The sequence below is a fragment of the Oncorhynchus keta genome, chromosome 28 (genome assembly GCF_023373465.1).
Source record: "Oncorhynchus keta strain PuntledgeMale-10-30-2019 chromosome 28, Oket_V2, whole genome shotgun sequence".
Classification (NCBI taxonomy): Eukaryota; Metazoa; Chordata; class Actinopteri; order Salmoniformes; family Salmonidae; genus Oncorhynchus; species Oncorhynchus keta.
The window spans coordinates 68,757,635-68,783,280 of record NC_068448.1 but is presented as its reverse complement, the minus strand read 5'-3'; the positions used below and the strand labels follow the sequence as shown (position 1 = coordinate 68,783,280).

At 47.7% G+C, this 25,646-nt stretch overlaps 1 protein-coding gene across 3 annotated transcripts in view; it reads right to left on the bottom strand.

Moving 5' to 3' along the window:
• Positions 1–2,307: 2,307 nt before the first annotated feature.
• LOC118371121 (ras-responsive element-binding protein 1-like) overlaps positions 2,308–25,646 on the bottom strand; it is a 79,400-nt gene continuing 56,061 nt past the window's right edge. For 2 of the 3 annotated variants that reach the window (XM_052483740.1, XM_052483742.1), the window contains 9 exons: positions 24,806–24,895; positions 24,557–24,720; positions 17,518–17,662; positions 17,240–17,382; positions 11,551–11,740; positions 8,661–11,376; positions 8,193–8,384; positions 7,292–8,074; positions 2,308–6,029 (listed from right to left, as the gene is read on the bottom strand). In XM_052483740.1, the coding sequence (XP_052339700.1) occupies positions 5,335–6,029; positions 7,292–8,074; positions 8,193–8,384; positions 8,661–11,376; positions 11,551–11,740; positions 17,240–17,382; positions 17,518–17,662; positions 24,557–24,720; positions 24,806–24,895 (5,118 nt within the window). In that variant the 3' untranslated portion in view covers positions 2,308–5,334. The remainder of the gene's footprint in view (positions 6,030–7,291; positions 8,075–8,192; positions 8,385–8,660; positions 11,377–11,550; positions 11,741–17,239; positions 17,383–17,517; positions 17,663–24,556; positions 24,721–24,805; positions 24,896–25,646) is intronic. The other variant, XM_052483741.1, reaches the window with a different exon arrangement.

The window sequence follows — 25,646 nt, the reverse complement described above, 5'->3', positions numbered from 1 at the left end:
TATAGTCATTGAATGCAAAGATATAGTCATTGAATGCAAAGATATTGTCAAAGATTGAATGCAAAGATATAGTCATTGAATGCAAAGATATAGTCATTGAATGCAAAGATATAGTCATTGAATGCAAAGATATAGTCATTGAATGCAAAGATATAGTCATAATGCAAAGTCATTGAATGCAAAGATATAGTCATTGAATGCAAAGATATAGTCATTGAATGCAAAGATATAGTCATATAGTCATTGAATGCAAAGATATAGTCAAAGATATAGAATGCAAAGATATAGTCATTGAATGCAAAGATATAGTCATTGAATGCAAAGATATAGTCATTGAATGCAAAGATATAGTCATTGAATGCAAAGATATAGTCATTGAATGCAAAGATATAGTCATTGAATGCAAAGATATAGTCATTGAATGCAAAGATATAGTCATTGAATGCAAAGATATAGTCATTGAATGCAAAGATATAGTCATTGAATGCAAAGATATAGTCATTGAATGCAAAGATATAGTCATTGAATGCAAAGATAGTCATTGAATGCAAAGATATATTGTCAAAGATTGAATGCAAAGATAGTCATTGAATGCAAAGATATAGTCATTGAATGCAAAGCAAAGATATCATTGTCAAATATAGTCATTGAATGCAAAGAATGCAAAGATAGTCATTGTCAAAGATTGAATGCAAAGATAGTCATTGAATGCAAAGATAGTCATTGAATGCAAAGATAGTCATTGAATGCAAAGATAGTCATTGAATGCAAAGATAGTCATTGAATGCAAAGATAGTCATTGAATGCAAAGATATAGTCATTGAATGCAAAGATAGTCATTGAATGCAAAGATATAGTCATTGAATGCAAAGATAGTCATTGAATGCAAAGATATAGTCATTGAATGCAAAGATAGTCATTGAATGCAAAGATATAGTCATTGAATGCATTTTGTGCCAAAGCAATGTAAACATGATCCACAGATTAGCCCTCAGACTGCTGTTGTCCTCACTGTGTGCAGAGTTTTGAAAAAGTGACCTAAGTATTGAGAAATGAGTCCTAGCGATTGTAAAAAATTGTAAATTAAGTCTTTTAATATAGACCACATGGCAATTCCATAAATATGTTTTTTAATATGAATAAAGACTTGCTAAAGCATTTTGACATGTCTCTTAGTGCCTCTATGTGACTTCTCTGTGAATTAGAACCCCAAAATATATACATTTTCACCATTGTAATGCCACAGTGTTTAGTGATTCATTTTAAAGTTAAAAAACAACAACCTGTCCCTCAGTTTAAGGCCAAAACCCTGTTACATGAACTGAACTCTCATTTTAATATAGGAAAACTATCTTTTTCAAAAGGAACATTAAACATTATCAGTCAAATCATAGTCTAATAGCAGGTGACCTGCTTCTACTCCTTTTGGCCATTTTCTGGTGTTTTGTGTTGGAAAACTGAGTGGGTTGAACATAACACATCGTCAACCCTATAACCCATAGATAGACAGGCTAGAAAGTTATGACAATTACATTTTTGCATTCAATTGTCCCTCCCTGTTTGCACACAATAAGCTTCTATTCCCCCTGTCACAGGGGGATATATGGCTGATTTAAGATACTTATTTGGCACTTAATAGGCAATTACTATAGTAATTTCTTTAATTTCACCCATTGAGATTGGAAAATGTGTTTTTTATTAAGTTGATCAAGTTACACTACTCAAAAGGGGACTCATTTTATGGAAATGATCCTATAGTTAAAAAAAGGGGGCACCACATGGACATGGGTGAATTTTGAGTATGTTCACTTTTCACCCTACATTCATGGATTACAAGACACATGCTTGATTGATTCAAAGTTTATAGGATAGGGTTGCCCTGAACTGTAATATGCTGGCTTGGATATTTTCTTTTTACATTGTTTCACGCTTTCCAGCAGCTGTGGTGGACGTATAACCAGGGCAGCCCAGCATAGCTCAGGCTTGGCTCAGTTTGAACCTTGAGGCCACTTCCATGCTCAGGTTGCACAACTGATCTACACATATTGGACTCAATGGTTGTGATTCAACAGATATTTTTGCGCTACAACCGAGGGTTTATCTGCACAAGAACTTTAACACAATCAGTGTCTCCAAAACAGCTGTGTAAACATTTTTGTAAAGACAAACTCTGTTGTATCACAACTGTTGTGTCAAATGTGTTGTACAAACTGTGTATACAGGGCCATACATAGTGTAAAACACAATTCAAAGTACAGGTGATCAATGCAGGTTTGTGCCAGACAATAAAAGACACTACCAGGCCAGTTTGATTCACACCTTTCCTTAATATATCTTTATTGCTTTCATTTTTTCGACACAGAACAGCTTACATTTCTGATTCTGAAGCACTGTAATACCAGGAGGGAGGGGAGCAGTGTAGCTAACTATAAAGGTTCTGATCCAGGCCCATTTATGAGGTGAGTTCTGGTGTGGCCGTAGCAGCGACACAGAGGGCCAGAACGTTCCACAAAGGGCCAGAACGTCAGACAGTGACACAGCCACTTTCATTGGTTTTTTACAGAGTCACAATTTGATTTCCTCTTCAAATGAGAGAGGTTGAAACGAGAGGTGACTGCAATTTGAGGGAGGGGGTAAAAATGTATAATCAATCAAAAGCAGACAAAAAAATGGGTATAGTATTAAAACAAGAATCCTGCTGACAGCACGCACTCAACCACGAGGATTTTTTGCACAAGTTCATTTTCTCTGTTCTGCTGATTGCAGTTCACAGTCAAGTGCTAAATGTAGTGATTGACAGTTTTAATCGTAAAAAAAAAAGAACTTGTAAGAACTTCTTGCAACTCAGGAAAATGAAGTATTGAATTATGCATTTTATAAAGACCCTGAGAGCGAGATGGAGAGAAAAAATGAATCATCCATAATTGAACAAATTAGGGTTACATGCAAAACAAGCCTAAAACTCACCCATTATCTGAAACACAGAGAATTTCACAGTTTTATACGTATTTATATATCTGAGGATTTTTTTTTTGCCAAACTAAAAATAATAAACAAAACAAAAATAGACCCACAGTCTATAAACAAATACAAAGGTCGACATAAAGCTTTCAAATCAATAGTGATTATTGCTAATAGAAGTCCCGGGCCGATGCTGGGCGACCATTTTGTGGATTTGAATCCGGTATTCTCTGCAGCATCAATGTGGTAATAATACATGGCTTCTCCTCAAGTCACATCTATTCACCCCTCACCAGATTTCCAAATAAATACAATAAAACAGTCCATGTGCATTCTCATGTGACTCATAATCATACACCCACACGGGGTCAAAGGTATAATGAGATAAGCTGAGTGAGTCCCTTAACACAGTGTTTTTTTAGAACACAATTGCATTTAGCATTCTATTCTGACAATACTTTCCCAGTGCCTGAGAGCAGGATTGGGATGGGGGAGATACTGTGGTACGGCCACTAGAGGGCAGACTTCTTTCTGCATGGAGTACTTGCCTCGCCACCTGTCAATTTAATTTAATTTTACCTTTATTTAACTAGGCAAGTCAGTTAATGACAGCCTAGGAACAGTGGGTTAACTGCCTGTTCAGGAGCAGAACAATAGATTTGTACCTTGTCAGCTCAGGGGTTTGAACTTGCAACCTTCCGGTTACTAGTCCAACGCTCTTAACCACTAGGCTACCCTGCCCCCCCCCCTCAATGTGCCGCACCTCCTCCTCTCCCCTCCACTTAATACTCTGTGTTACGTTAAAGTTCCAAACACAGCTCAGAAATTCACTTCAGTTCATTCTCTCTGATTGCTTAGCTGTTTATTGTCGTAGTAGATTTGTTTGTAATTTGTTAGTGCCATATGGGCAGTTGCCTGGCAGAGGCTGACTAGTCCAGTGCTCTCTGCTCTCGGTCCGTCAGCCTCCAGCCAGCCGATGCTGCCTGCGTCTTACTGCGCCATGAGGTTTGATTTGTTTGCTTCTGAGTTTAAAAAAAATATCAAATGAGACGGGAGAAAAACACATACATTTAGACAAAATTCAACCCCACAAGGTGACATGATTGACATTTGAGTCCCACCTCGGAAAAGATGCTCTTGAGGGGGAAGGGGGGGCGAGTGGTGTGGTGGAAGGTGGCTGCCTGAATGGGAGGCAGAAGGGCTACAAAAGTTCAAGTAGACAAAACAGAGTAGTGTTCCACCTAGCGCACGAGGTGAGGTTCTGCATCAAAATAACCCAGCAGAACCACAGGTAGGCCTTTAAGAACACAGTGACGGTTGGTTCTGGAAGACATCTAAAGTAGCGGCAAGGAAATGAGTTGCCACCAAGGAGGAGGTGGACACAACACACGCTGGACACACGGGTGGTAGTACAGACACAGTACAAGTATCTAGGAACGCTAGAAAGTGAGTGAGAGATATGGGGGGGTACACATACCAAGCCCTTTTGTTCTGGAAAAGTACATTTCCTCAAACACCTTATATCCCCCAACCTCTCCTGAACGAATAACACACACACACACACACACACACACACACAACACTCCCACATGCAACATGGTCAACGCACATGAAATTAAATGAGAATGATTCGGGGAAATAACACACGTTTCAGGCAAATATTGCCCATATCAAGATAAAGATAAAGATAAAGAGAGCCTAGGGGAACGCAACAGCATAGATCTCAGATATGGTACGCTATCCATTGTCAGGTCTGTTTTCTTTGATTTGCCTCCTAACACCAAAATCATGTCACAGTTCATTCATGTATTCTCAATACAAACAGAGAGACTGTTGATGTTGGTTATCAGGGATCATGAGAGAGAGAGTAAATCAAGTCTTTTTTCAGGACACCTTTGTGACAGCCTGGCGGGTATCTGCTGTGCTTCCAGTTACATGAGTGACTTAATCCCCACTGCTGGGGAACTCAAGTCTTTTCTCAGCATTGTTTTTAAGGTACGACTGTGGTTTAAATATACAATAACAGTTATTTTTGTCTGTCACACACTTGATCATTTAATATAAATCGGTCATGGTAAATTTGATTTCATTTATTGCTTATTCAAAGTTCATCTCATAGAATCCAAAAACAATTATGTAATCATCATAAAACGCTATAAAAAATTAGATCCTCGGTAGATAAATGTAGATAAAGATATAGCAAAAAAACTAACAAAATAGAAGTAGTAAGGCACTTAGAAACAAGGTGTTTCTTCTTGATTTCATCGTCTTGCATTCTTTAGGAGTACTTCTATCTTATGGCACTGCGGCACATACAGCGGTCCACTGCATAAAGAGAACCAGAGACTGGGGGTAGGAAGGAGGGTGCCTCCCTCACTCAACGCCCACCAAGGGAGCCTCGCCAGCGGGAAGGATGTGCTCCAGGGAAGGCTTGGTGTGGATCTCCAGTAGGCCTTGGATGAAGCCTTCCGAGGGGCCATCGGGGTCTTTCTCTGGGGTAGTGGGCTGTGGGGCTGGGGACTCTGTGGAAGATTCTTTGGGGGTTTCTGTTGGCGTTTGAGTGGCTGCATTGCCATCTGTTTCTCTAGCCATTTCAGAGGCTGATACCTCAGCGTTTAGTTCTACATCTGTTTCAGAGGGTCCGTCTGAGGTTTGTTCTACAGGTGGGTCAGGAACTGATTCAGAGACTGCTTCCGAGACTGGCTCAACGAGCGGCTCAGCTATGGCCTCTGTAGCTGACTCTGACTGGGCTGGTTCAGTGGTGGACAGGGACTGGGCCAGGGATGTGGGGCCTGGCAGAGGGGCCTCTTTCTCAGTTCCCTCGCCTCCCTCCTCCCTGGCCCCTCCGGTGCCTTCGCTCTCGTTTTCGGAAGGGGGGCAGGTGCTGGTGGGGGTGCACTCTCCCTCCTCACTAGCTGAGTCTCCGGCCGGGGCCTCTGCCCCGTTGGCATCAGCTCCATCTGCCCCCTCGCTGCCCCGCGGCTTCAGGTGGATCCGCTGGTGCCTCACCAGGCTGTGCTTAAGGGTGAAGGTGCGTTCGCACGTCTGGCACTTGTAGGGCCTCTCACCTGAAGAAAAATATAAACATGTACAGAATTATTTACAGCAGAACAGGGTCAGGTAAAACATATCTTTAAAGAAGGTAAAGCAACAATAAATGCATCAAGAAATAGCTGGGGCCACAACCAGGGCCACAACTTGGGACGGGGGGACATGTCATCATCTCCCTCGGTTTTATCATTGGAATGTGATACAAAACGATGCAGCGGTGTACTTTAGGAGCACGCGGATGCCTCTGAGCAGTCCAGTAGGCTTTTTGGAGTGTTTATCCGACTGGATAATTAAAAAAAAAATGTATCCCGTTTTTATCCATATATATATAAAAAATATATACATAAATATATATATTTGCAAATAAATTCATTAAAAATCCTACAATATGATTTTCTGGATTTTTTTTCTCATTTTGTCTGTCATAGTTGAAGTGTACCTATGATGAAAATTACAGGCCTCTCTCATCTTTTTAAGTGGGAGAACTTGCACAATTGGTGGCTGACTAAATACTTTTTTGCCCCACTGTACATACATACACACGTATACATACATATATACATATACATACATACACATATATACATATGGGACTCTGTGGAAGTTGTTGCGACACATTGGTGTGGCTGGCTTCCTGGTTAAACGGGCAGGTGTTAAGAAGCGCGGTTTGGCGGGTCATGTTTCTCCTGACTCGACCTTAGCCTCTCGAGCCCGAGTTGCAGCAATGAGACAAGATCGAAATTGGGGAGAAAAAGGGGGTAAAAATAAAATCTATAAAGTGGGGGGCATATATATATATATACACATTTTATTTTCACCCCCTTTTCTCCCCAATTTCGATCTTGTCTCATCGCTGCAACTCCCCAACGGGCTCGAGAGGCTAAGGTCGAGTCAGGAGAAACATGACCCGCCAAACTGCGCTTCTTAACACCTGCCCGTTTAACCAGGAAGCCAGCCGCACCAATGTGTCGGAGGAAACGCCTTTCAACTGTTGACCGAGGTCAGCCTGCAGGTGCCCGGCCCGCCACAAGGAGTCGCTAGAGGGCGATGAGCCAAGTAAAGCCCCCCCCGGCCAAACCATCCCCACGAAGCTGGGCTAATTATGCACCGCCCTATGGGACTCTCGACTCCGGTTGTGATACAGCCTGGGATCGAACCCAGGCCTGTAGTGATGCCTCTAGCACTGCAATGCAATGAGTTAGACCGTTGAGCCACTCAGGAGGACCCCCCCCCATCCTGACTTTTAAAACCAAAGTTGCCCCCCGGTATCAACTAGTACCTGTGTGCGAACGCATGTGTCTTGTCAGATCCTGCAGTGACCAGAAGCGTTTGCTGCACACATTACAGATCTTCTTCCTCTTGTCCGCCTTGCTCCCCGACCCTCTGCCTGCCTCTCCTTCATTCTTTGGTTCTGCTGCTCCCTCCTCGTCACTTCTCTCCTCCTTCTTCTCCTCCTCCTCTGAACCACTGTCCATCACGCTGCCCACTCCCTCGCTTTCCGGAGCCTCCTTCTCTCCCTCTCCCTCCTCCTGATCCTCCTCCTCGGCGGTGGTTGTAGTAGTGTTGGGGAGATCCTCTGGGGCAGGCCCAGTCTCCTCTGTTCCACAAGCCTCTTCGGGGGGTGCAGTCTCACACAAGTGTGCCTTCTCGTGGCGAGCCAGGGTGGCGGCATAGCGGAAGTTTTTCTTGCACCTCTTGCAGGTGTACTTGGAGGGCTCTTGGTCCTGCTGCTGGGCGGCCGTCACTCTATCTGGCTCGGCCACCGCCACCCCCTTATCTCCAACCAGGGAGGTCTGGGGCTGCTGGCCTTCTGACGAGAACTTGAAGTCGATGAGCTTGCTGGCGAAGTTGAGGTCCAAGCTCTTGTTGCTCTGCGAATCGTCGTTGTCGTCATTTTCAATGTTGTTGTTGTTGGATTGTGGTTCCATCTCCCCTAGCAGCAGCTCAGCAGTGTCTGGTGTTTGGTCTGCGCTGGGCGACTCGGATGCAGAGCTTTTCTGATCGGGGTCCATGCTGCTCAGGTCCAGAGCCTCTCCTGCAGTCTGCTCATTCTCAGAACTCTCTGGAACACACACACAAAATGAACCGCCAGATTACAGATAGATAGGTACAGAATGGTAACCTATAGATCAGACCGTATATTACAGTACAATACAGTACATGACAGTACAGTTTCTTACCTGCGCTGTCGTGTGATCCCTCATCGCCATCCTTGTTCTTGGACATTTGGCCGTTGCGGCGCAGCGAGCGGTTTGTCACGCCATGCTTGCGCAGCAGGTGACGCTCACAGTTGGACTTGGTGGAGAAGAAGGCGTCACATTTGGGACAGGGGAAGGGCTTCTGACCTGTAGCCGACAGCACATTAGAGAAGACTGAACGTCACATTAGAAGTATTAGGGACATGTTGTGGACCCACAGCAAGTTGTAAATATGCTAAATGCAAGCAGTTAGACTCTTTAGAAAACCTGTCAAATTAAAAAACATCTTGAAATTGTTGTATAAAATATATGTTTTTCTTCATTACTGAACAGTATCTTTCAGGTATCATTGCATTGTTTCAACCAGGCTATTTACGCAGTATTTCAACATTACTGTGTGTTGGGTATTTAGGGAGTTATCCCATCTGTGTCTGTTTCCATATGGCTTACCAGTGTGTGTGAGCATGTGCCTCTGCAGGGAGCTGGCCCAGGGGAAGACCCGGGGGCAGAAGGGACAGGTCATCTTCTGCACTGAGTTGGAGTAGGCATTCTTCTTCCCTCCTTTGGACTGGGGAGGCACAGAATGAGGAGGCGACTCTTTCTCCTCTCCCTGGCTCTGTCTCCCCTCGTCCCTCCTTCCAAGCTCCACCGCACCCGTCCGCAGGTAGGTGCTGAACTTGTTAGCGTCGGTGGTGGCTAGCATCTTCTCCACGCTGGCAAACTCCCCACTGGACTCCAGGTCCATGCCGCTGTCTGTGTTTTGCTCAGGCGTGGGCACACGGGCAGGTGCTATAGTCTTGGCCTGGCTCGCTGGCTTCTTCCTAGTGCGCTTTCTGGATGAGCCCTCTAGGGGGAGCTCTTCCATCGAGGCTTCAGAGCTGTTGTCGCCCCCAACTAAACGCTCCGGTTCTGTCTGAAGGCCGTTGAGGCCGGCGCCAGCCTTGTTATCCGGCGTGGGCTCCCTCTTGAGCAAATCTGGAGCCGTTGAGACGGAGGAGATGATCTGGGCGATGGAAGCCAGAGGGGGAAGCTCTTTCAGGGAGGAGGAAGAAGAGGTCGGTTTGGGCAGCAGGGGCTTGAGACGGAGCGCCCGGCCTGTGGCAGTAGGGGTACTAATGAGAAGCGGGGAGATGGTCACTGGGGGGGGCTGGTAAGAGCCAGACTGGGGGGTCTTCAGATTCTCCTCATAGCTCTTGTCCAGCTGAATTGCTGAGGGGAGGTGGTCCAGTACACTGGGGAAGGGCAGCTCCTTTTTGATTTCTCGGCGCTCCACGCTCATTGTGTCAACAGCTGTAGCGTCTCTCTTCAGCCTCTTGTTGGGGTTCTTGGGGATGGACAAGTCAATAGGTTCCATGGAGCAGTCGTAGGCTATCAGGCTGACCGTCTCCAGTTTGATCCCAGGAGATCCGGCTAGGCTCCCTGAACCGCTGCTGGTTCCACCCCCCCCGCGGCTCTTATTGGAGAAGTCCAATGGCTGATCCAAGTCACCGGAGGAGGAGTAGATGCTGAAATCTTCCACCTTGACCGGCTGCATGGTGGCACTGGGGGTGGGCATAAGGCCATTGAGAGCCAGAGGGCTGCTGGAGCTGGCCCTGGAGGTGGTGGCTGTGATGGCGGGGAGAAGGGTGGCAATGTGCTCCTCGATCTCCCGCTCCTGCACCTCGGGATGTTGCTTGAGCATGTGGTGGATGCAGTTCCTCTTGGCCAAGAAAGCTGCCCCGCACCGCCGGCACTCAAAGGGCTTGCGCTGGCAGCCGTTATGGGTGCGTAGGTGGATCTGGAGAGCCCGGTAGCTCTTTAGATCCTCACCACAGAAACGGCAGGCGGTGTCGCCGGCGGAGGCCAGCTCCAAGGGATCCTGGGTTGTGGTCGACGAGACGTACTTGATGTTCTTCTCGATCTCTTTCCTTGTGTTCTTCATGTGCTTCTTGCGCAGGTGGCGCTCGCAGTTGGCCTTGACGGTGAAAGGGTAGTGGCAGACGCGGCAAACGTAGGGGCGCTCGCCGCTGTGCGTGCGCAGGTGGCGGATAAGGGTGGCCTTGTCGGGCGCCACGTAGTCGCAGATGTTGCACTGGTGCGGCAGGATGCCCAGGTGGAAGCGCATGTGCGCCTGCAGCACCCCGGAGTAAACAAACACCTGATCGCAAAAGCGGCAGGGGTAGGAAGCCTTGATGCCGCCGCGGTTGGAACCCCCTGCCCCCTTCTTCCCTCCGGCCGCCTGGCCCTCCTCTTGTTTGATTTGCAGCTCTATCGAGTCGTTGGGCATATGGGCATCGCCCATGCAGTCTGCCTCCATCTGCATCTTCTCCAGGGAGGCTTGGCTGCCCGAGGAAGAGGAGGACGATGACGAAGACTCTTGGGGCATATTGAGCAGCTGGCTGGCCGGTGGGGGCAGGCTGGGGCTGATGCAGCCCAGGGAGGCCTGCTGGGTGCTCTGGAGCGGCGGCAGCGTGGAGGCGGCCAGGCTGGAGCGTGGTGCCACCATGGGCTTTGGCTTCAGTGGGGGCATGAGCTTGCAGCCAGCCGCCTGGCCCTGGCTGGACACTCCCCAGTGGGGAGCCTTGGCCAGGGACGGCAGGAGGCCCATCTGACCGGGGGCGGTCGAGGCCACCTTCAGGATCTGCTGGATGTCAGCCAGCTCCATCAGGCCAGCCTCGCCACACACAGGCTTCATCGTAGAACCACCACCTGGGTGGAAGAGGAAGCCTGTGGGGAAAGGCTGCAGGGAGAGCAGCCTGAGGGCCTCCCTCTGGGACAGGCCCTGCAGGGACGAGGCCGCCACCAAGCCGAGGCCGCCGAGGGATTCCGCAGCCGCGGAATCGACCTCCTGGGGCAAGGTGGAGGCCAGAGGCTCCACCTGGATGACCCGGATGCTGTCCAGCTGGGCTTGCCGGACCTCATCCTCCGAAGGCTGAAGCTTGACCTGGGAGATGTGCTGCAGACCCAGGGTCTCCAGGAAGCTGGCCTGCTGAGGGGCCGGGGTTGCCGGCTTCTCCTGGGCTGCGGGGGGCTCCTGGGCGCTCCCTTTGGGTGACGGCTGCTGCTGATGAATGGTGGTCTTGTGCAGGACCAGGGCCGAGAGCAAGGGGAATCCTTTGTCGCAGGCTTCACACACGAAGCGGTGGAACTTGCTGGTGCACCGGCGGAGGTTGGTCTCACACCAGACCTGTTGGAGAGACAGACAGGGGGTTAGAGTGTGGAAGAGCAGACTGAGATCTCCTGTGATAGATGACCAACATACCACCAGTATCAGTTTCATAATCATAATAATGTGTGGTATCAGTATCAGTAGCATTGTGAGCATTAGCATCATGATTCTGTCCATCATTTCTCCTCTGACCTGGGCGATGTGGGGAAACTTGTGGCAGGAGAAGTCAATGAAGGCCAGGTCGTTGAAGCCAGAGGGGATGGAGGGGTTGTTCTGGATGAAGGGCTGTCCGACGGGGTCTATGGGCAGCTGCTTGTGGATGCCAGCGTTGTGCCGCAGCAGGCCGCGGTGGGTCCGGAAGGAGAGGCAGCACAGGTCACACCTAGAGACAAGACATAGAAAGATGATATATTTAAGCAATAAGGCCTGAGGAGGTGTGGTATATGGCCAACATACCACGGCTAAGGGCTGTTCTTACGCATGACGCAACGCGGAGGGCTGTTCTTACTCATGACGCAACGCGGAGGGCTGTTCTTATGCATGACGCAACGCGGAGGGCTGTTCTTACTCATGACGCAACGCGGAGGGCTGTTCTTATGCATGACGCAACGCGGAGGGCTGTTCTTATGCATGACGCAACGCGGAGGGCTGTTCTTATGCATGACGCAACGCGGATGGCTGTTCTTATGCATGACGCAATGCGGAGGGCTGTTCTTATGCATGACGCAACGCGGAGGGCTGTTCTTATGCATGACGCAACGCGGAGGGCTGTTCTTATGCATGACGCAACGCGGAGGGCTGTTCTTATGCATGACGCAACGCGGAGGGCTGTTCTTACTCATGACGCAACGCGGAGGGCTGTTCTTATGCATGACGCAACGCGGAGGGCTGTTCTTATGCATGACGCAACGCGGAGGGCTGTTCTTACGCATGACGCAACGCAGAGGGCTGTTCTTACTCATGACGCAACGCAGAGGGCTGTTCTTATGCATGACGCAACGCAGAGGGCTGTTCTTATGCATGACGCAACTGTTCTTATGCATGACGCAGGGCTGTTCTTATGCAACGCAGAGGGCTGTTCTTACGCATGACGCAATGCAGAGGGCTGTTCTTACGCATGACGCAGGGGGCTGTTCTTATGCATGACGCAACGCAGAGGGCTGTTCTTATGCATGACGCAACGCAGAGGGCTGTTCTTATGCATGACGCAACGCAGAGGGCTGTTCTTATGCATGACGCAACGCAGAGGGCTGTTCTTACGCATGACGCAACGCAGAGGGCTGTTCTTACGCATGACGCAACGCAGAGGGCTGTTCTTACGCATGACGCAACGCAGAGGGCTGTTCTTACGCATGACGCAACGCAGAGGGCTGTTCTTACGCATGACGCAACGCAGAGGGCTGTTCTTACGCATGACGCAACGCAGAGGGCTGTTCTTACGCATGACGCAACGCAGAGGGCTGTTCTTACGCATGACGCAACGCAGAGGGCTGTTCTTATGCATGACGCAACGCAGAGGGCTGTTCTTATGCATGACGCAACGCAGAGGGCTGTTCTTATGCATGACGCAACGCAGAGGGCTGTTCTTATGCATGACGCAACGCAGAGGGCTGTTCTTATGCATGACGCAACGCAGAGGGCTGTTCTTATGCATGACGCAACGCAGAGGGCTGTTCTTATGCATGACGCAACGCAGAGGGCTGTTCTTATGCATGACGCAACGCAGAGGGCTGTTCTTATGCATGACGCAACGAGGAGTGCCTGGATTACAGCCCTTAGCCGTGGTATATTGGCCATGTACCACAAACCCCCTTGGTGCCTTATTGTTATTATAAACTGGTTACCAACGTAATTAGAGCAGTAAAAATACATGTTTTGTCATACTTGTGATATCAGGGCTGATATACCATGGCTGTCAGCCAAATCAGCATTCAGAGCTCGAACCACCCAGCTTATAAAATATTATATATGATATAATATCTACTGTGTTGTTGTTTTTAACTGTACTTTTACTCATGTAGTGCTGCGTTGTTGTCTGGTGCAAGAAACACACTTTATAAATCAAATTGTTTGTGTGGATAACTCCCAGCGTGGCCTGTGGCAGTGCTGGCTCGGGATTCGTTAGCCGCTGAGAGGGACAGCTGCTCAGTGTCTCCCACGGCCAGCCCTCTTATCGGCCACCGTATGGCGAGGTGTCCAAGGGGATTGCACACAGCTTTATCAGGACGTGTATACAGAGACACACCTAAGGAAGGACCAAATGTGTCTGAGCGCCTCATGGCCCACCTTCCTCCCTGCCTAGACTCACCTCCCCTCATCCCACTCACGCTGCTCCCCTCCCCCAGCCCCTCCCCTCCCCCATCCCACTCACGCAGCTCCACCCATCCCACTCACACAGCTCCCCTCCCCTCATCCCACTCACACAGCTCCCCTCCCCCATCCCACTCACCCAGCCCCCCTCATCCCACTCACCCCTCATCCCACTCACCCAGCCCCCATCATCCCACTCACCCAGCCCCCATCATCCCACTCACCCAGCCCCCATCATCCCACTCACCCAGCCCCCATCATCCCACTCACCGACCCCCATCATCCCACTCACCCAGCCCCCATCATCCCACTCACCGACCCCCCATCATCCCACTCACCCAGCCCCCATCATCCCACTCACCCACCCCCAGTGGTGTAAAGTACTTAAGTTGTACTTTAAAGTATTTTTACTTAAGTAGTTTTTGGGGGTATCTATACATTACTATTTATATTTTTGACTACATTTACTTCATTACATTCCCATAAGAAAATATTGTACATTTTCCTTGACACTCAAAAGTACAGGTCACATGTGGAATGCTGAGCAGAACAGGAGAAAAGTCAAATTCACACACTGATCAACCAAACATCCCTGGTCATACCTACTGCTTTGTAAATTATGTCCCCCTGGATTTCCATAAATAAATACAAATCAAGAAAATGGTGCCATCTGGTTTGCTTAATATAAGGAATTTGAAATAATTTATACTTCTACTTTCGATACTTAAGTATGTTTTAAACCAAATACTTTTTTGACTTTTACCCCTCATCCCTCCCGTGGTTTCACACCTCTGTGTGCCTGCTACTGTGGGTGTGTGGTGGGTAACCTGTGTACACATTCATTGTGGGTGCCTGTGTGTGAGAAAAACTGTGTGTGTGTGTGTGTGTGTGTGTGTGTGTGTGTGTGTGTGTGTGTGTGTGTGTGTGTGTGTGTGTGTGTGTGTGTGTGTGTGTGTACATTTGTGGGAAAGCCTGTGTGTGTGTTTTTCTGTCTCTCACACAGGTCTGCAAGAGCCGTCTAATAGCACAGAGGTTGGCTCAAGCCCAGAGAATTACCCTCCTCCACTAGAATGGAGACGCTGCCACTATACGGTGTGTGTGTGTGTGTGTGTGTGTGTGTGTGTGTGTGTGTGTGTGTGTGTGTGTGTGTGTGTGTGTGTGTGTGTGTGTGTGTGTGTGTGTGTGTGTGTGCATCCGTGCGCGTTGCTGCAAGCCGAATTCTCAGATTCTTAGAAACCGTGTACAAAGAGGTACCCAAGCCAGCCAGTGCAACCATATCCTCTTACCTGGCCGTCTCAACTCTTGTGATTAACTGGGATTAGGGCTACATTTGCAGCACTTCCTACAATAAATAATGAGATTGCTGCTCAACTCAACTACAGAAAGGCTGCATCTGTCTTCTTTTCAGTTCAGACAAATACATTCCTATGTGTGAGTTATGATCCATTCAACCCAAGTTGCGGTTGGAGTTGAGTCGCTATGGTGATCTGGAGATTGTGATGCCTCCATGGAAACGGACCCACTCCCCCCTTCCGTTGTCGAGCTGACCACGTCCCGACGCTTCCCCTCTGTGACTCATTAAACCACCCCCCACCCTCACTCCTCCATCCTTGCTCCCTCCATCCCTCCCTTTCTGGGGAGAGCCTCCCTGCTGACTCCCCACTTTTTAACCCTCAGGGCCTTGCACCACAGCATCAGTGCCCCGAAGTTAATGTCTTCCAATGAGGAAGAGTGCACCGAGACAGGCTTTAGCAGTATGATGGACAGAGACCACCAGGTGCATAGGACCAGGGTAGAGGGAGGGCAAAGGTCATTCGGTCTGCATAGCATTGACCATAGCATTGACCCCTGATCCTGGTGGCCTTTATGACCACTACTGTCACCCTCATTTTAACTTGTTCATTAGCCTGTTCTGTTGTTGACACAGGCCTTTTGGTTGCTGTGGCAACATCATTTGGACAGAGCCAGAATGGATTTTGGGATTTATCACCCCACATTCTATCATCAATTCTAACTGTTGATTTGATTGTCACCAAAATACACTATATATGCAAAAGTATATGGACACCCCTTCATGAGTGGATTCGGCTATTTCAGCCACACCTGTTTCTATAAAATAGAGCAGACCGCCATGCAATCACCATAGACAAACACTGGCCAAAAAAAGGCCTGAAGAGCTCAGTGACTTTCAATGCGGCACTTTCAAAGGTTGCCACCATTCCAACAAGTCAGTTTGTCAAATTTCTGCCGTGCTAGAGCTGCCACGGTCAAATGTAAGTGCAGTTATTGTGGAAACGTCTATGAGCAACAACGGCTCAACCACACAAGCTCACAGAACGGGACCATCGAGTGCTGAAGCACGTAGCATGTAGAAATCATCTGTCCTCGGTTGCAACACACAACCGAGTTCCAAACTGCCTATGGAAGCAACGTCAGCACAATAACTGTTTGTCAGGAGCTTAATGAAATGGGTTTCCATGGCCGAGCAGCCGCACACAAGAAAAATATCACCATGTGCAATGCCAAGCATCAGTTGGAGTGGTGTAAAGCTCGCTGCCATTGGACTCTGGTGCAGTGGAAACATGTTCTCTGGAGTGATGAATAACTCTTCACCATTTGGCAGTCCGACGGACGAATTTGGGTTTGGAGGATGCCAGGAGAACGCTTCCTGACCTAATGCATAGTAATGACTGTAAAGTTTGGTGGAGAAGGAATAATGGTCTGAGGTTGTTTTTCATTGTTCAGGCTCCGTAGTTCCAGTGAAGGGAAATCTTAACTCTAGTGCATACAATGACATTCTAGACGATTCTGTGCTTCCAACTTTGTGGCAACAGTTTGGGGAAGGCCCTTTCCTGTTTCAGTATGACAATGCCCCTGTGCACAAAGCGAGGTCCATACAGAAATGGTTTGTTGAGATTGGTGTGGAAGAACTTGACTGGCCTGCACAGAGCCTTGACCTCAACCCCATCTAACACCTGAATTGGAAAGCTGACTGCGACCCAGACCTAATCACCCAACATCAGTGCCCAACCTCACTAATGCTCTTGTGGCTGAATGGAAGAGTGGAGGCTGTTATAGCAGCAATGTTCCAACATCTAGAGGAAAGCCTTCCCAGAAGAATGGAGGCTGTTATAGCAGCAATGTTCCAACATCTAGAGGAAAGCCTTCCCAGAAGAATGGAGGCTGTTATAGCAGCAATGTTCCAACATCTAGAGGAAAGCCTTCCCAGAAGAATGGAGGCTGTTATAGCAGCAATGTTCCAACATCTAGAGGAAAGTCTTCCCAGAAGAGTGGAGGCTGTTATAGCAGCAAAGGGAGGACCAACTCCATATTAATGTCCATGATTTTGGAATGAGATGTTCGACAAGCAGGTGTCCACATACTTTTAGTCATGTAGAGTTTCAATTTAGTAACACTGTGACATATCAGCTACCTGTTGAGACTTGTACTCCATTTATGCCATCAATGTATTTCCTGCATGTGTGTGTGTGTGTGTGTGTGTGTGTGTGTGTGTGTGTGTGTGTGTGTGTGTGTGTGTGTGTGTGTGTGTGTGTGTGTGTGGCTCCAGTACCTGAGCGTGGTGTCGGGGTGTGTGTCCATGTGGACTTCCAGGTCGTACTTGCAGCCAAAGGTCTTGAAGCAGATCGGGCACGGCAACACCTCATCATCCCCCTGGCCTGAACCCAACTTCTCCAACACACTCTCCTCTAGCACCTGGACACACACACACACACACAATATAGGTAACAATATTAATGACTTCAATGGAAATGTAATGCGGTGGACTAGAGGAGATGCACACATTTGACAGTGTGTTGAAGTATGTGTGTGATTTTCTGTGTGTGTTACCTTTTTTTTGTCCGGTTCGTCGCTTCGCTCCTTGTCCTCGTCCATGGCTGACCTCCTCTTGGCGGAGGGGCGGCGTCTCTTGGTGGGCAGGGGGGGGCTGGTGGGAACGACGCCAGCCGGGTCTTTGTCATGGATCTTCATATGTCTGCAGGGAGGAGACAGACAGGAAAATACGTCAGAACAGAACAAAACAAGCCAGGTACCGATCGGTTTGTGCTTTAGGCTACTTCCTTATCATGACAATGCAATCAGGAGTTGACAGGAGAGCAGAAATAGACTGGCTACTATGGTCGTTGAGGAAAAGTTTGCTGGCTGACTCAGTGATCCTGCTTTGTCACATGCTTGTAGTATCCTCTTAAAAAATGCTGGATTGATGTACACCACTGATTTCATTGCCTGTACTTTGCAGCGAGCCTCAGATCTACTGAAGAGACAGTGTGGATGGAGGGTTGCCAGGTTGGGAAGCTGGGCTCAACACACACACACACGCACACACACACACACACACACACACACACACACACACACACACACACACACACACACACACACACACACACACACACACACACACACACACACACACTTGGGAGGATGGAGAACAATGGTAGTAGTCTTTAAATTGCTCCAACTATCCAGCCGACTCAGCAGGCCCATATAAAGGCCTAACTCCGGACCAGGGAAAAGGGTCATGGGGGTACCATCAAGGGCAGTCATCTCCATTAGGGTAATGGCGGCTACAGTGAAGCCCTTTCCATATTATATACTGAACACCAATATAAACGCAACATGCAACAATTGCAACAGCCCTGGTGGACATTCCTGCAGTCAAAACTTGAGACATCTGTGTCATTGTGTTGTTTGACAAAACTGCACATTTTAGAGTGGCCTTTTATTGTCCCCAGTACAAGGTGGACCTGTATAATGATCAAGCTGTTTAATCAGATTCTTGATACGTCACACCTGTCAGGTGGATTATCTTGGCAAAGGAGAAATGCTCACTAACTGGGATACAAACACATTTGTGCACAAACTTTTTAGAGAAATAAGCTTTTTGTGCCTATGGAACATTTCTGGTATCTTTTATTTCAGCTCATGAAACATGGGACCAACTCTTTACATGTTGAGTTTATATTTTTGTTCAGTATATATGTCACATTGTCTTCTCTAGAAACATTTACAGGGATAGTTCAGCTATTTATTTTTCATATTTGTGTCATTCAGATATAGTTATGCAGTTGAACATAGATGATGTTTATTTGTACTGTGGTGGATGTTTGACCACAAAAATAGGCCTGTTTAGACAGAGGGTGTCCTCTGGAAGCCATTGTTGCTGCTGCTAACTTCCCTCCTCCAACACCACTTCACTACACAACATTTCAGCTGTCGGGCTATGTCACATAGAGGAGAGAGGGGGGAGGGAAGGAGAGAGGGAGCGAAGAGAAGGAGGGAGACAAGGAGGGGTGTACAGAGAGAGCAAGAGTGAAACAGGGAGAAAGACGAGCGGAAGGATAGAGATGTGCTTAGGGACAGCGAGACGGTAAGTGAGAGAAAGAGAAGAACTGTCACACGGGAGTTCTAAAAGACAGGCCTGACTATCAGCACAGGAAGTCATGTTATCTATGGGGGGGGTGGTGAGGGATGGGGGAGGAGGAAGGGAGGGTAGAGAGGGAGGAGGGGACAATGTATAGCTGGGGGATTGGGTTCAGGCAAAGTGAACTGTTAACTAACTCCATCAAGATAAATGTGACTTGAATGTGTTCTTCAGAAGCTGATGACATTAGTCTAAACTGAGAGAGGGGTCAAAGATAACTGCAGAGCTAGGAGAAGAGTGATGAATGGTGGTGGGGGGGGTCACTAAACCATACAGGAGTCCTTTTTCTCCCCCCTCCCCCTCTAATCTGTCTGGTGAAAGGTCAAATGCCATCGGTTGATTTAAGGAAATGTGTGTGCGAGTGTGTGTGTGCGTGTGTGAAGGGAGGGGGGACAGGAGGACTAAGACCCTGGCAAACACATCAGCACATCCCTGACGGGCCTAGCCCACAGAGCCCTGCATCAGTAACCAGTCATTGGGCCTCTGTATGCGTGCTAACATTTCAGTGAGTGCGCTAACATTTCAGTGAGTGCGCTAACATTTCAGTGAGTGGGCTAACATTTCAGTGAGTGGGCTAACATTTCAGTGTGTGTGCTAACATTTCAGTGAGTGTGCTAACATTTCAGTGTGTGTGCTAACATTTCAGTGCGTGTGCTAACATTTCAGTGCGTGTGCTAACATTTCAGTGTGTGTGCTAACATTTCAGTGTGTGTGCTAACATTTCAGTGTGTGTGCTAACATTTCAGTGCGTGTGCTAACATTTCAGTGAGTGTGCTAACATTTCAGTGAGTGTGCTAACATTTCAGTGTGTGTGCTAACATTTCAGTGTGTGTGCTAACATTTCAGTGCGTGTGCTAACATTTCAGTGAGTGTGCTAACATTTCAGTGCGTGTGCTAACATTTCAGTGTGTGTGCTAACATTTCAGTGCGTGTGCTAACATTTCAGTGTGTGTGCTAACATTTCAGTGTGTGTGCTAACATTTCAGTGAGTGTGACTGTGTACCCATACATCTGTGTTGGCAAGTTGCTGCTTGAATAAAGATGGGTGCATGATTGTGCAATTGTGTGGGCAAACCTTTTTGTAAGTAACTTTGAGTGTGTGGGCATGGATATGTGATATAGCTATGTCTGTGTATACGTGTGTTTGTGTAAGAGTGACTACGTACGTCTGAGTGTGTGCCAGTGTCAATAAGTGTGTTTGTCTGTGTAAAACTGTGTGTATTCGACAGCATCAGAGAGGAAAGGTCAGCCAGCGCAGGGTAGGCAGCACAGGTCTCGGCTTTCACTCTGCCGTCAGTGCCTGAGTTTATAAATAGCAGGCAGGCAGCGAGCTGGCCGCCCATGTGGGGACCTGACAGGCAGCAGCCGCATCCACCTGGACTCTGACCCCCGGCCACAGCCAATCCCGAGAGAGCCAAGCTTCCATGTCAGCACAGCGAGATTGGATGAAGCCAACTTGTCTTTGTGTCACCTCAGACACTACACTCTTCTCAATTCACCTGTCCTGCCTACAAGACATTTCCACAGTCTATCAAGTTGGTTGATGTTTGATCAGCACCTGAGGTTACCATGTGACAAAATACCTTGTTATCTATGCTGGAAGAAAATAATTTATTTTTTAAATAAAAAAATCTAAAGAAATGTGAAATTTGCATGAATCATCAGGACATTGTAGTGCTCTGAGGCACTCAGACCTCACATTACACCAAGAAATACACCACCTTATGAAGATGATTTATAGTGTTCTTATGAGAGAAAACAAAAAGAAGAGACAGAAAAAGAAAGACAGAACTCCTCAGACTGTGACAGTGGGGGTTGATGATTCAACAGGTCTCTTCTCATCCAAACTGAAAAATTCCACTGCACCAGCACAAAGGGTGGACAGGGGGCGCCGTAGCGTCAAAATGCTGCTCCCTGCTCTTGTGCAATGTCACACCAAGGGCATTCCTCCTTACCATCACAGCTTCTCTCTCTCTCCTTCTCTTCTAGCACACTTTAATTTCCTCACTGTTCTGTAAAGAGTTAAAGCAAGTGAAAGTGCACCATCCACTACTCACTGGCTCAGTCTATTCACCAGGCCCTTCATAGGGTTGGGGTGCATCTCCTTGGCAACCGGCTCACAACAGCAGACCCCATTTCATTTGATGCTCCGGCAACAAAATGGCTGCTCCACTGCCAGTCATATGGACAGCTCCATCACATCAGCCCAGAGCTGGATGGATTCAGTACCGTGGAACATTCACGAGGAAGGTGGCAGATAGAAATAGAATGAATAGAGCCCACTCCATCTCAGTGTGCTTCGAGTTTCTTAACCCAAAGCTTCTTTTTTCGGAGTGTTAAGAACATGCTAAATAGGGTGGTGAAAAATAACACTTACATGCAAAGTAACAACTTAGTATCGCCTAGTATTTTCTAAACAGAATTCATCCGCATCCTTTGACATCCTGTGACACTAGAGAGCACTGAGCTACCAACACACAAACGTCTTTCTGACAGTCGTTTTCTCTCAGATTGAGGCGGCCTACACTCATTGTTTCCTACCCACACCTCTTCATTCCATGTGCATGAGAGAGCTGCATCTACCGAGCAGGCAGACTACTGTCCTGGTGCATCCCTATCATGCAGACAGCAGACTTCAACATCCAGCCGTTTAGATTTCACGACAACACTCCTTCATCAGGAGAAGTTAACTGTGCAGCAGGGCAACTTCAGACGCTTATGTTGTAGAGCAGGTCAACTCAATGGGATGGCCCTTCTTGCATCAGCACGTCACATTCAAACCTCAAGCTCCAAATTCTAGTCAATTCAGTCAAATCCAGTCAAATCTAGTAAATTCAGTCTAGCATGCTGGGAGCAGATACCCCATCATCGGGTGTGTGTGTGTGTTGAAGTGGGGAGGGGGCCAACATCATCTTCCCACTTCCTGTGTTTTGCTCTGCCTAAACAGCAGCCCCTGATAACGCCCATACATTTATCTCTGTGCCACAGTCCTCTGAACTCCTAGCCCCTCACCCTTCCATGTAAATGGTCTGACAAACGTTAGCTTGAAGATAGGGGGTTTAAGCATCAGGCAGGAGCTTGAAAAGTCAACGGGTTCTTTCATTTATTCATTCAAACCCATTTTCCCCTCAAGGCCTTGTTGACCATTGGTGTGTGGGCATAACAGACCAAACTATGCCCACTGAATTATGTATGAATTGAAGATGAATCTGTATTCTTAATCATTTCTTGTAAAAAAAAAATCAATAAATATGAATAATAAAAAATGACCCGGCACCACTGAGGGGGAGAGTCTTTGCGACTGTACCGTGTGATGATGGCTTTGACTTTGTATTTGTATTTATGTGTATTGTGTTTTTGTTTGAGGAATTCAGACATTTTTTGGAAGAGAAAAAAACAATGCTTTCCCTCTGGGATTTGTTTGTTTACTGAGTATCGTGTTTTATACCAACTGCTAGGCTATTCTAAAGGGCGCGTTTGCAGTTGGCGACAGGTGCTAGCTAAGGCTGGGATTTGTGCTGGGTTTGTGTGGCGGGAGCAGGACTGCACATGTGTTTGGGTGGTGCTGCTGTCATAGCTGGGAAGGGTAGTGTTTACAGAGAGGCTTAAAGACCAAAACCTTAGTCTTTGTAATACTCTCAGCCTTCCTTGGCATACGACCTTTGAACATGGCATTTCTTGTGAGATGAATAGTACTTTTCTAAAGCTTGAAGGGAAGAAAAAAAATACCCCGGATAATGAAACGTCTACTGTACAGGTGAACTACCCTGGGTAATGAAACGTCTACTGTACAGGTGAACTACCCCGGGTAATGAAACGTCTACTGTACAGGTGAACTACCCCGGGTAATGAAAAGTCTACTGTAGAGGTGAACTACCCCGGGTAATGAAACGTCTACTGTACAGGTGAACTACCCCGGGTAATGAAACGTCTACTGTACAGGTGAACTACCCCGGGTAATGAAACGTCTACTGTAGAGGTGAACTACCCCGGGTAATGAAACGTCTACTGTAGAGGTGAACTACCCCGGGTAATGAAACGTCTACTGTAGAGGTGAACTACCCCGGGTAATGAAAAGTCTACTGTAGAGGTGAACTACCCCGGGTAATGAAACGTCTACTGTACAGGTGAACTACCCCGGGTAATGAAACGTCTACTGTAGAGGTGAACTACCCCGGGTAATGAAACGTCTACTGTAGAGGTGAACTACCCCGGGTAATGAAACGTCTACTGTAGAGGTGAACTACCCCGGGTAATGAAACGTCTACTGTAGAGGTGAACTACCCCGGGTAATGAAACGTCTACTGTACAGGTGAACTACCCCGGGTAATGAAAAGTCTACTGTAGAGGTGAACTACCCCGGGTAATGAAACGTCTACTGTACAGGTGAACTACCCCGGGTAATGAAACGTCTACTGTACAGGTGAACTACCCCGGGTAATGAAACGTCTACTGTAGAGGTGAACTACCCCGGATAATGAAACGTCTACTGTAGAGGTGAACTACCCTGGGTAATGAAACGTCTACTGTAGAGGTGAACTACCCCGGGTAATGAAACGTCTACTGTACAGGTGAACTACCCTGGGTAATGAAACGTCTACTGTACAGGTGAACTACCCCGGGTAATGAAACGTCTACTGTAGAGGTGAACTACCCCGGGTAATGAAACGTCTACTGTAGAGGTGAACTACCCCGGGTAATGAAACGTCTACTGTAGAGGTGAACTACCCCGGGTAATGAAACGTCTACTGTACAGGTGAACTACCCTGGGTAATGAAACGTCTACTGTACAGGTGAACTACCCCGGGTAATGAAACGTCTACTGTAGAGGTGAACTACCCCGGGTAATGAAACGTCTACTGTACAGGTGAACTACCCCGGGTAATGAAAAGTCTACTGTAGAGGTGAACTACCCCGGGTAATGAAACGTCTACTGTACAGGTGAACTACCCTGGGTAATGAAACGTCTACTGTAGAGGTGAACTACCCCGGGTAATGAAACGTCTACTGTACAGGTGAACTACCCTGGGTAATGAAACGTCTACTGTAGAGGTGAACTACCCCGGGTAATGAAACATCTACTGTACAGGTCAACTACCCCGGGTAATGAAACGTCTACTGTAGAGGTGAACTACCCCGGGTAATGAAACGTCTACTGTACAGGTGAACTACCCTGGGTAATGAAACGTCTACTGTAGAGGTGAACTACCCCGGGTAATGAAACGTCTACTGTACAGGTGAACTACCCTGGGTAATGAAACGTCTACTGTAGAGGTGAATACCATTAGCAATGAACGGTTTTCTACCACTTTCTGTGTTTGACACGCAAAACAGAAAACCATGTAGAAATCACACCAGGCCTGACCACAAAGACTAAACATCAGCAGGTAGTGATAGCCAATGAGAGTTAGAGTGAGTGTGAGTGAGAGTGGGTGGGTGTCTGACCTGTGCATGTTGCCGTTGGTGGTGAAGGTCTGTCCGCAGAAGGAGCACTTGTAGGGCCTCTCTCCGCTGTGCACTAGCATGTGGCGGTCCAGCGAGCTGGCTGAGCTCAGGGCCTTGCCACAGATGCTGCATGAATGGTCCGTAGCCCCGTTGTCCGAGTTGTGCTGAGAGAGAGATTATAGAGTATAATTACTACATGTTATGGTTATTACTTCCATGACTTCATGTACTTGTGAATAGTAGTGTTACCTGTCGGATGTGCATAGTGAGCTGGTGCTGGGTCATACAGTCCTTGTCACACAGGGGACAGATGAAATCTGTACTGAAGTCTTTGGCTTCCTGTAACACAGTCCCACACAGGAGGAGACGAGAGGTTAGAAACACACAGAGAGGCGACATGGGAATATACTGTGAGGTCCAATCCTGACCAGTGAAACCTATAGTAGCTTCATCTTTGAAATGGTTAAGATTTGATCATTGGGGTTGGTTATACGGCAAAAATACTTCCTCCTGGCTTTCATTACTATGCCGTAGATGGATGGACTGTGGTTGGTGGGGCCTGAAGCACTGATGTCTACTCCATTTACCATGGGGAAAATCCCACAGAGTCTGCTATCCTAGTCTGTGCAATACAACAATGTCATCCAATTTTATTATTTTGATGATAAAGAGCAGAATGCTGATGTCTCATCTTTCGTCATATCTGCAGAAGGCTGACTGTCTCTCTCTTGGATTTGATGCTCACATTAACCCTGTCACTCATTCGCCTGTAGCCCTGCTCAGTTACCCGTTGCTTGGTGTGTGTGTGTGTGTGTTTGCATGGTGAGGGGGATGTTTGGCGTTGAGCTCAGTGTAACCATACATCCCAGGGCCCACCTTCCTCTCTCTCTCTCTCTCTCTCTCCCTCTCCCTCTCTCCCCCTCTCTCTCTCCCTCTCCCTCTCTCCCTCTCCCTCTCTCCCTCTCTCTCTTTCTCTTTGCTGTTGACACTACAGCTGATCATTAACTGACTGACTGAACACTACAGTGCCATGGATCGCACACACACACACACACACACACACACACACACACACACACACACACACACA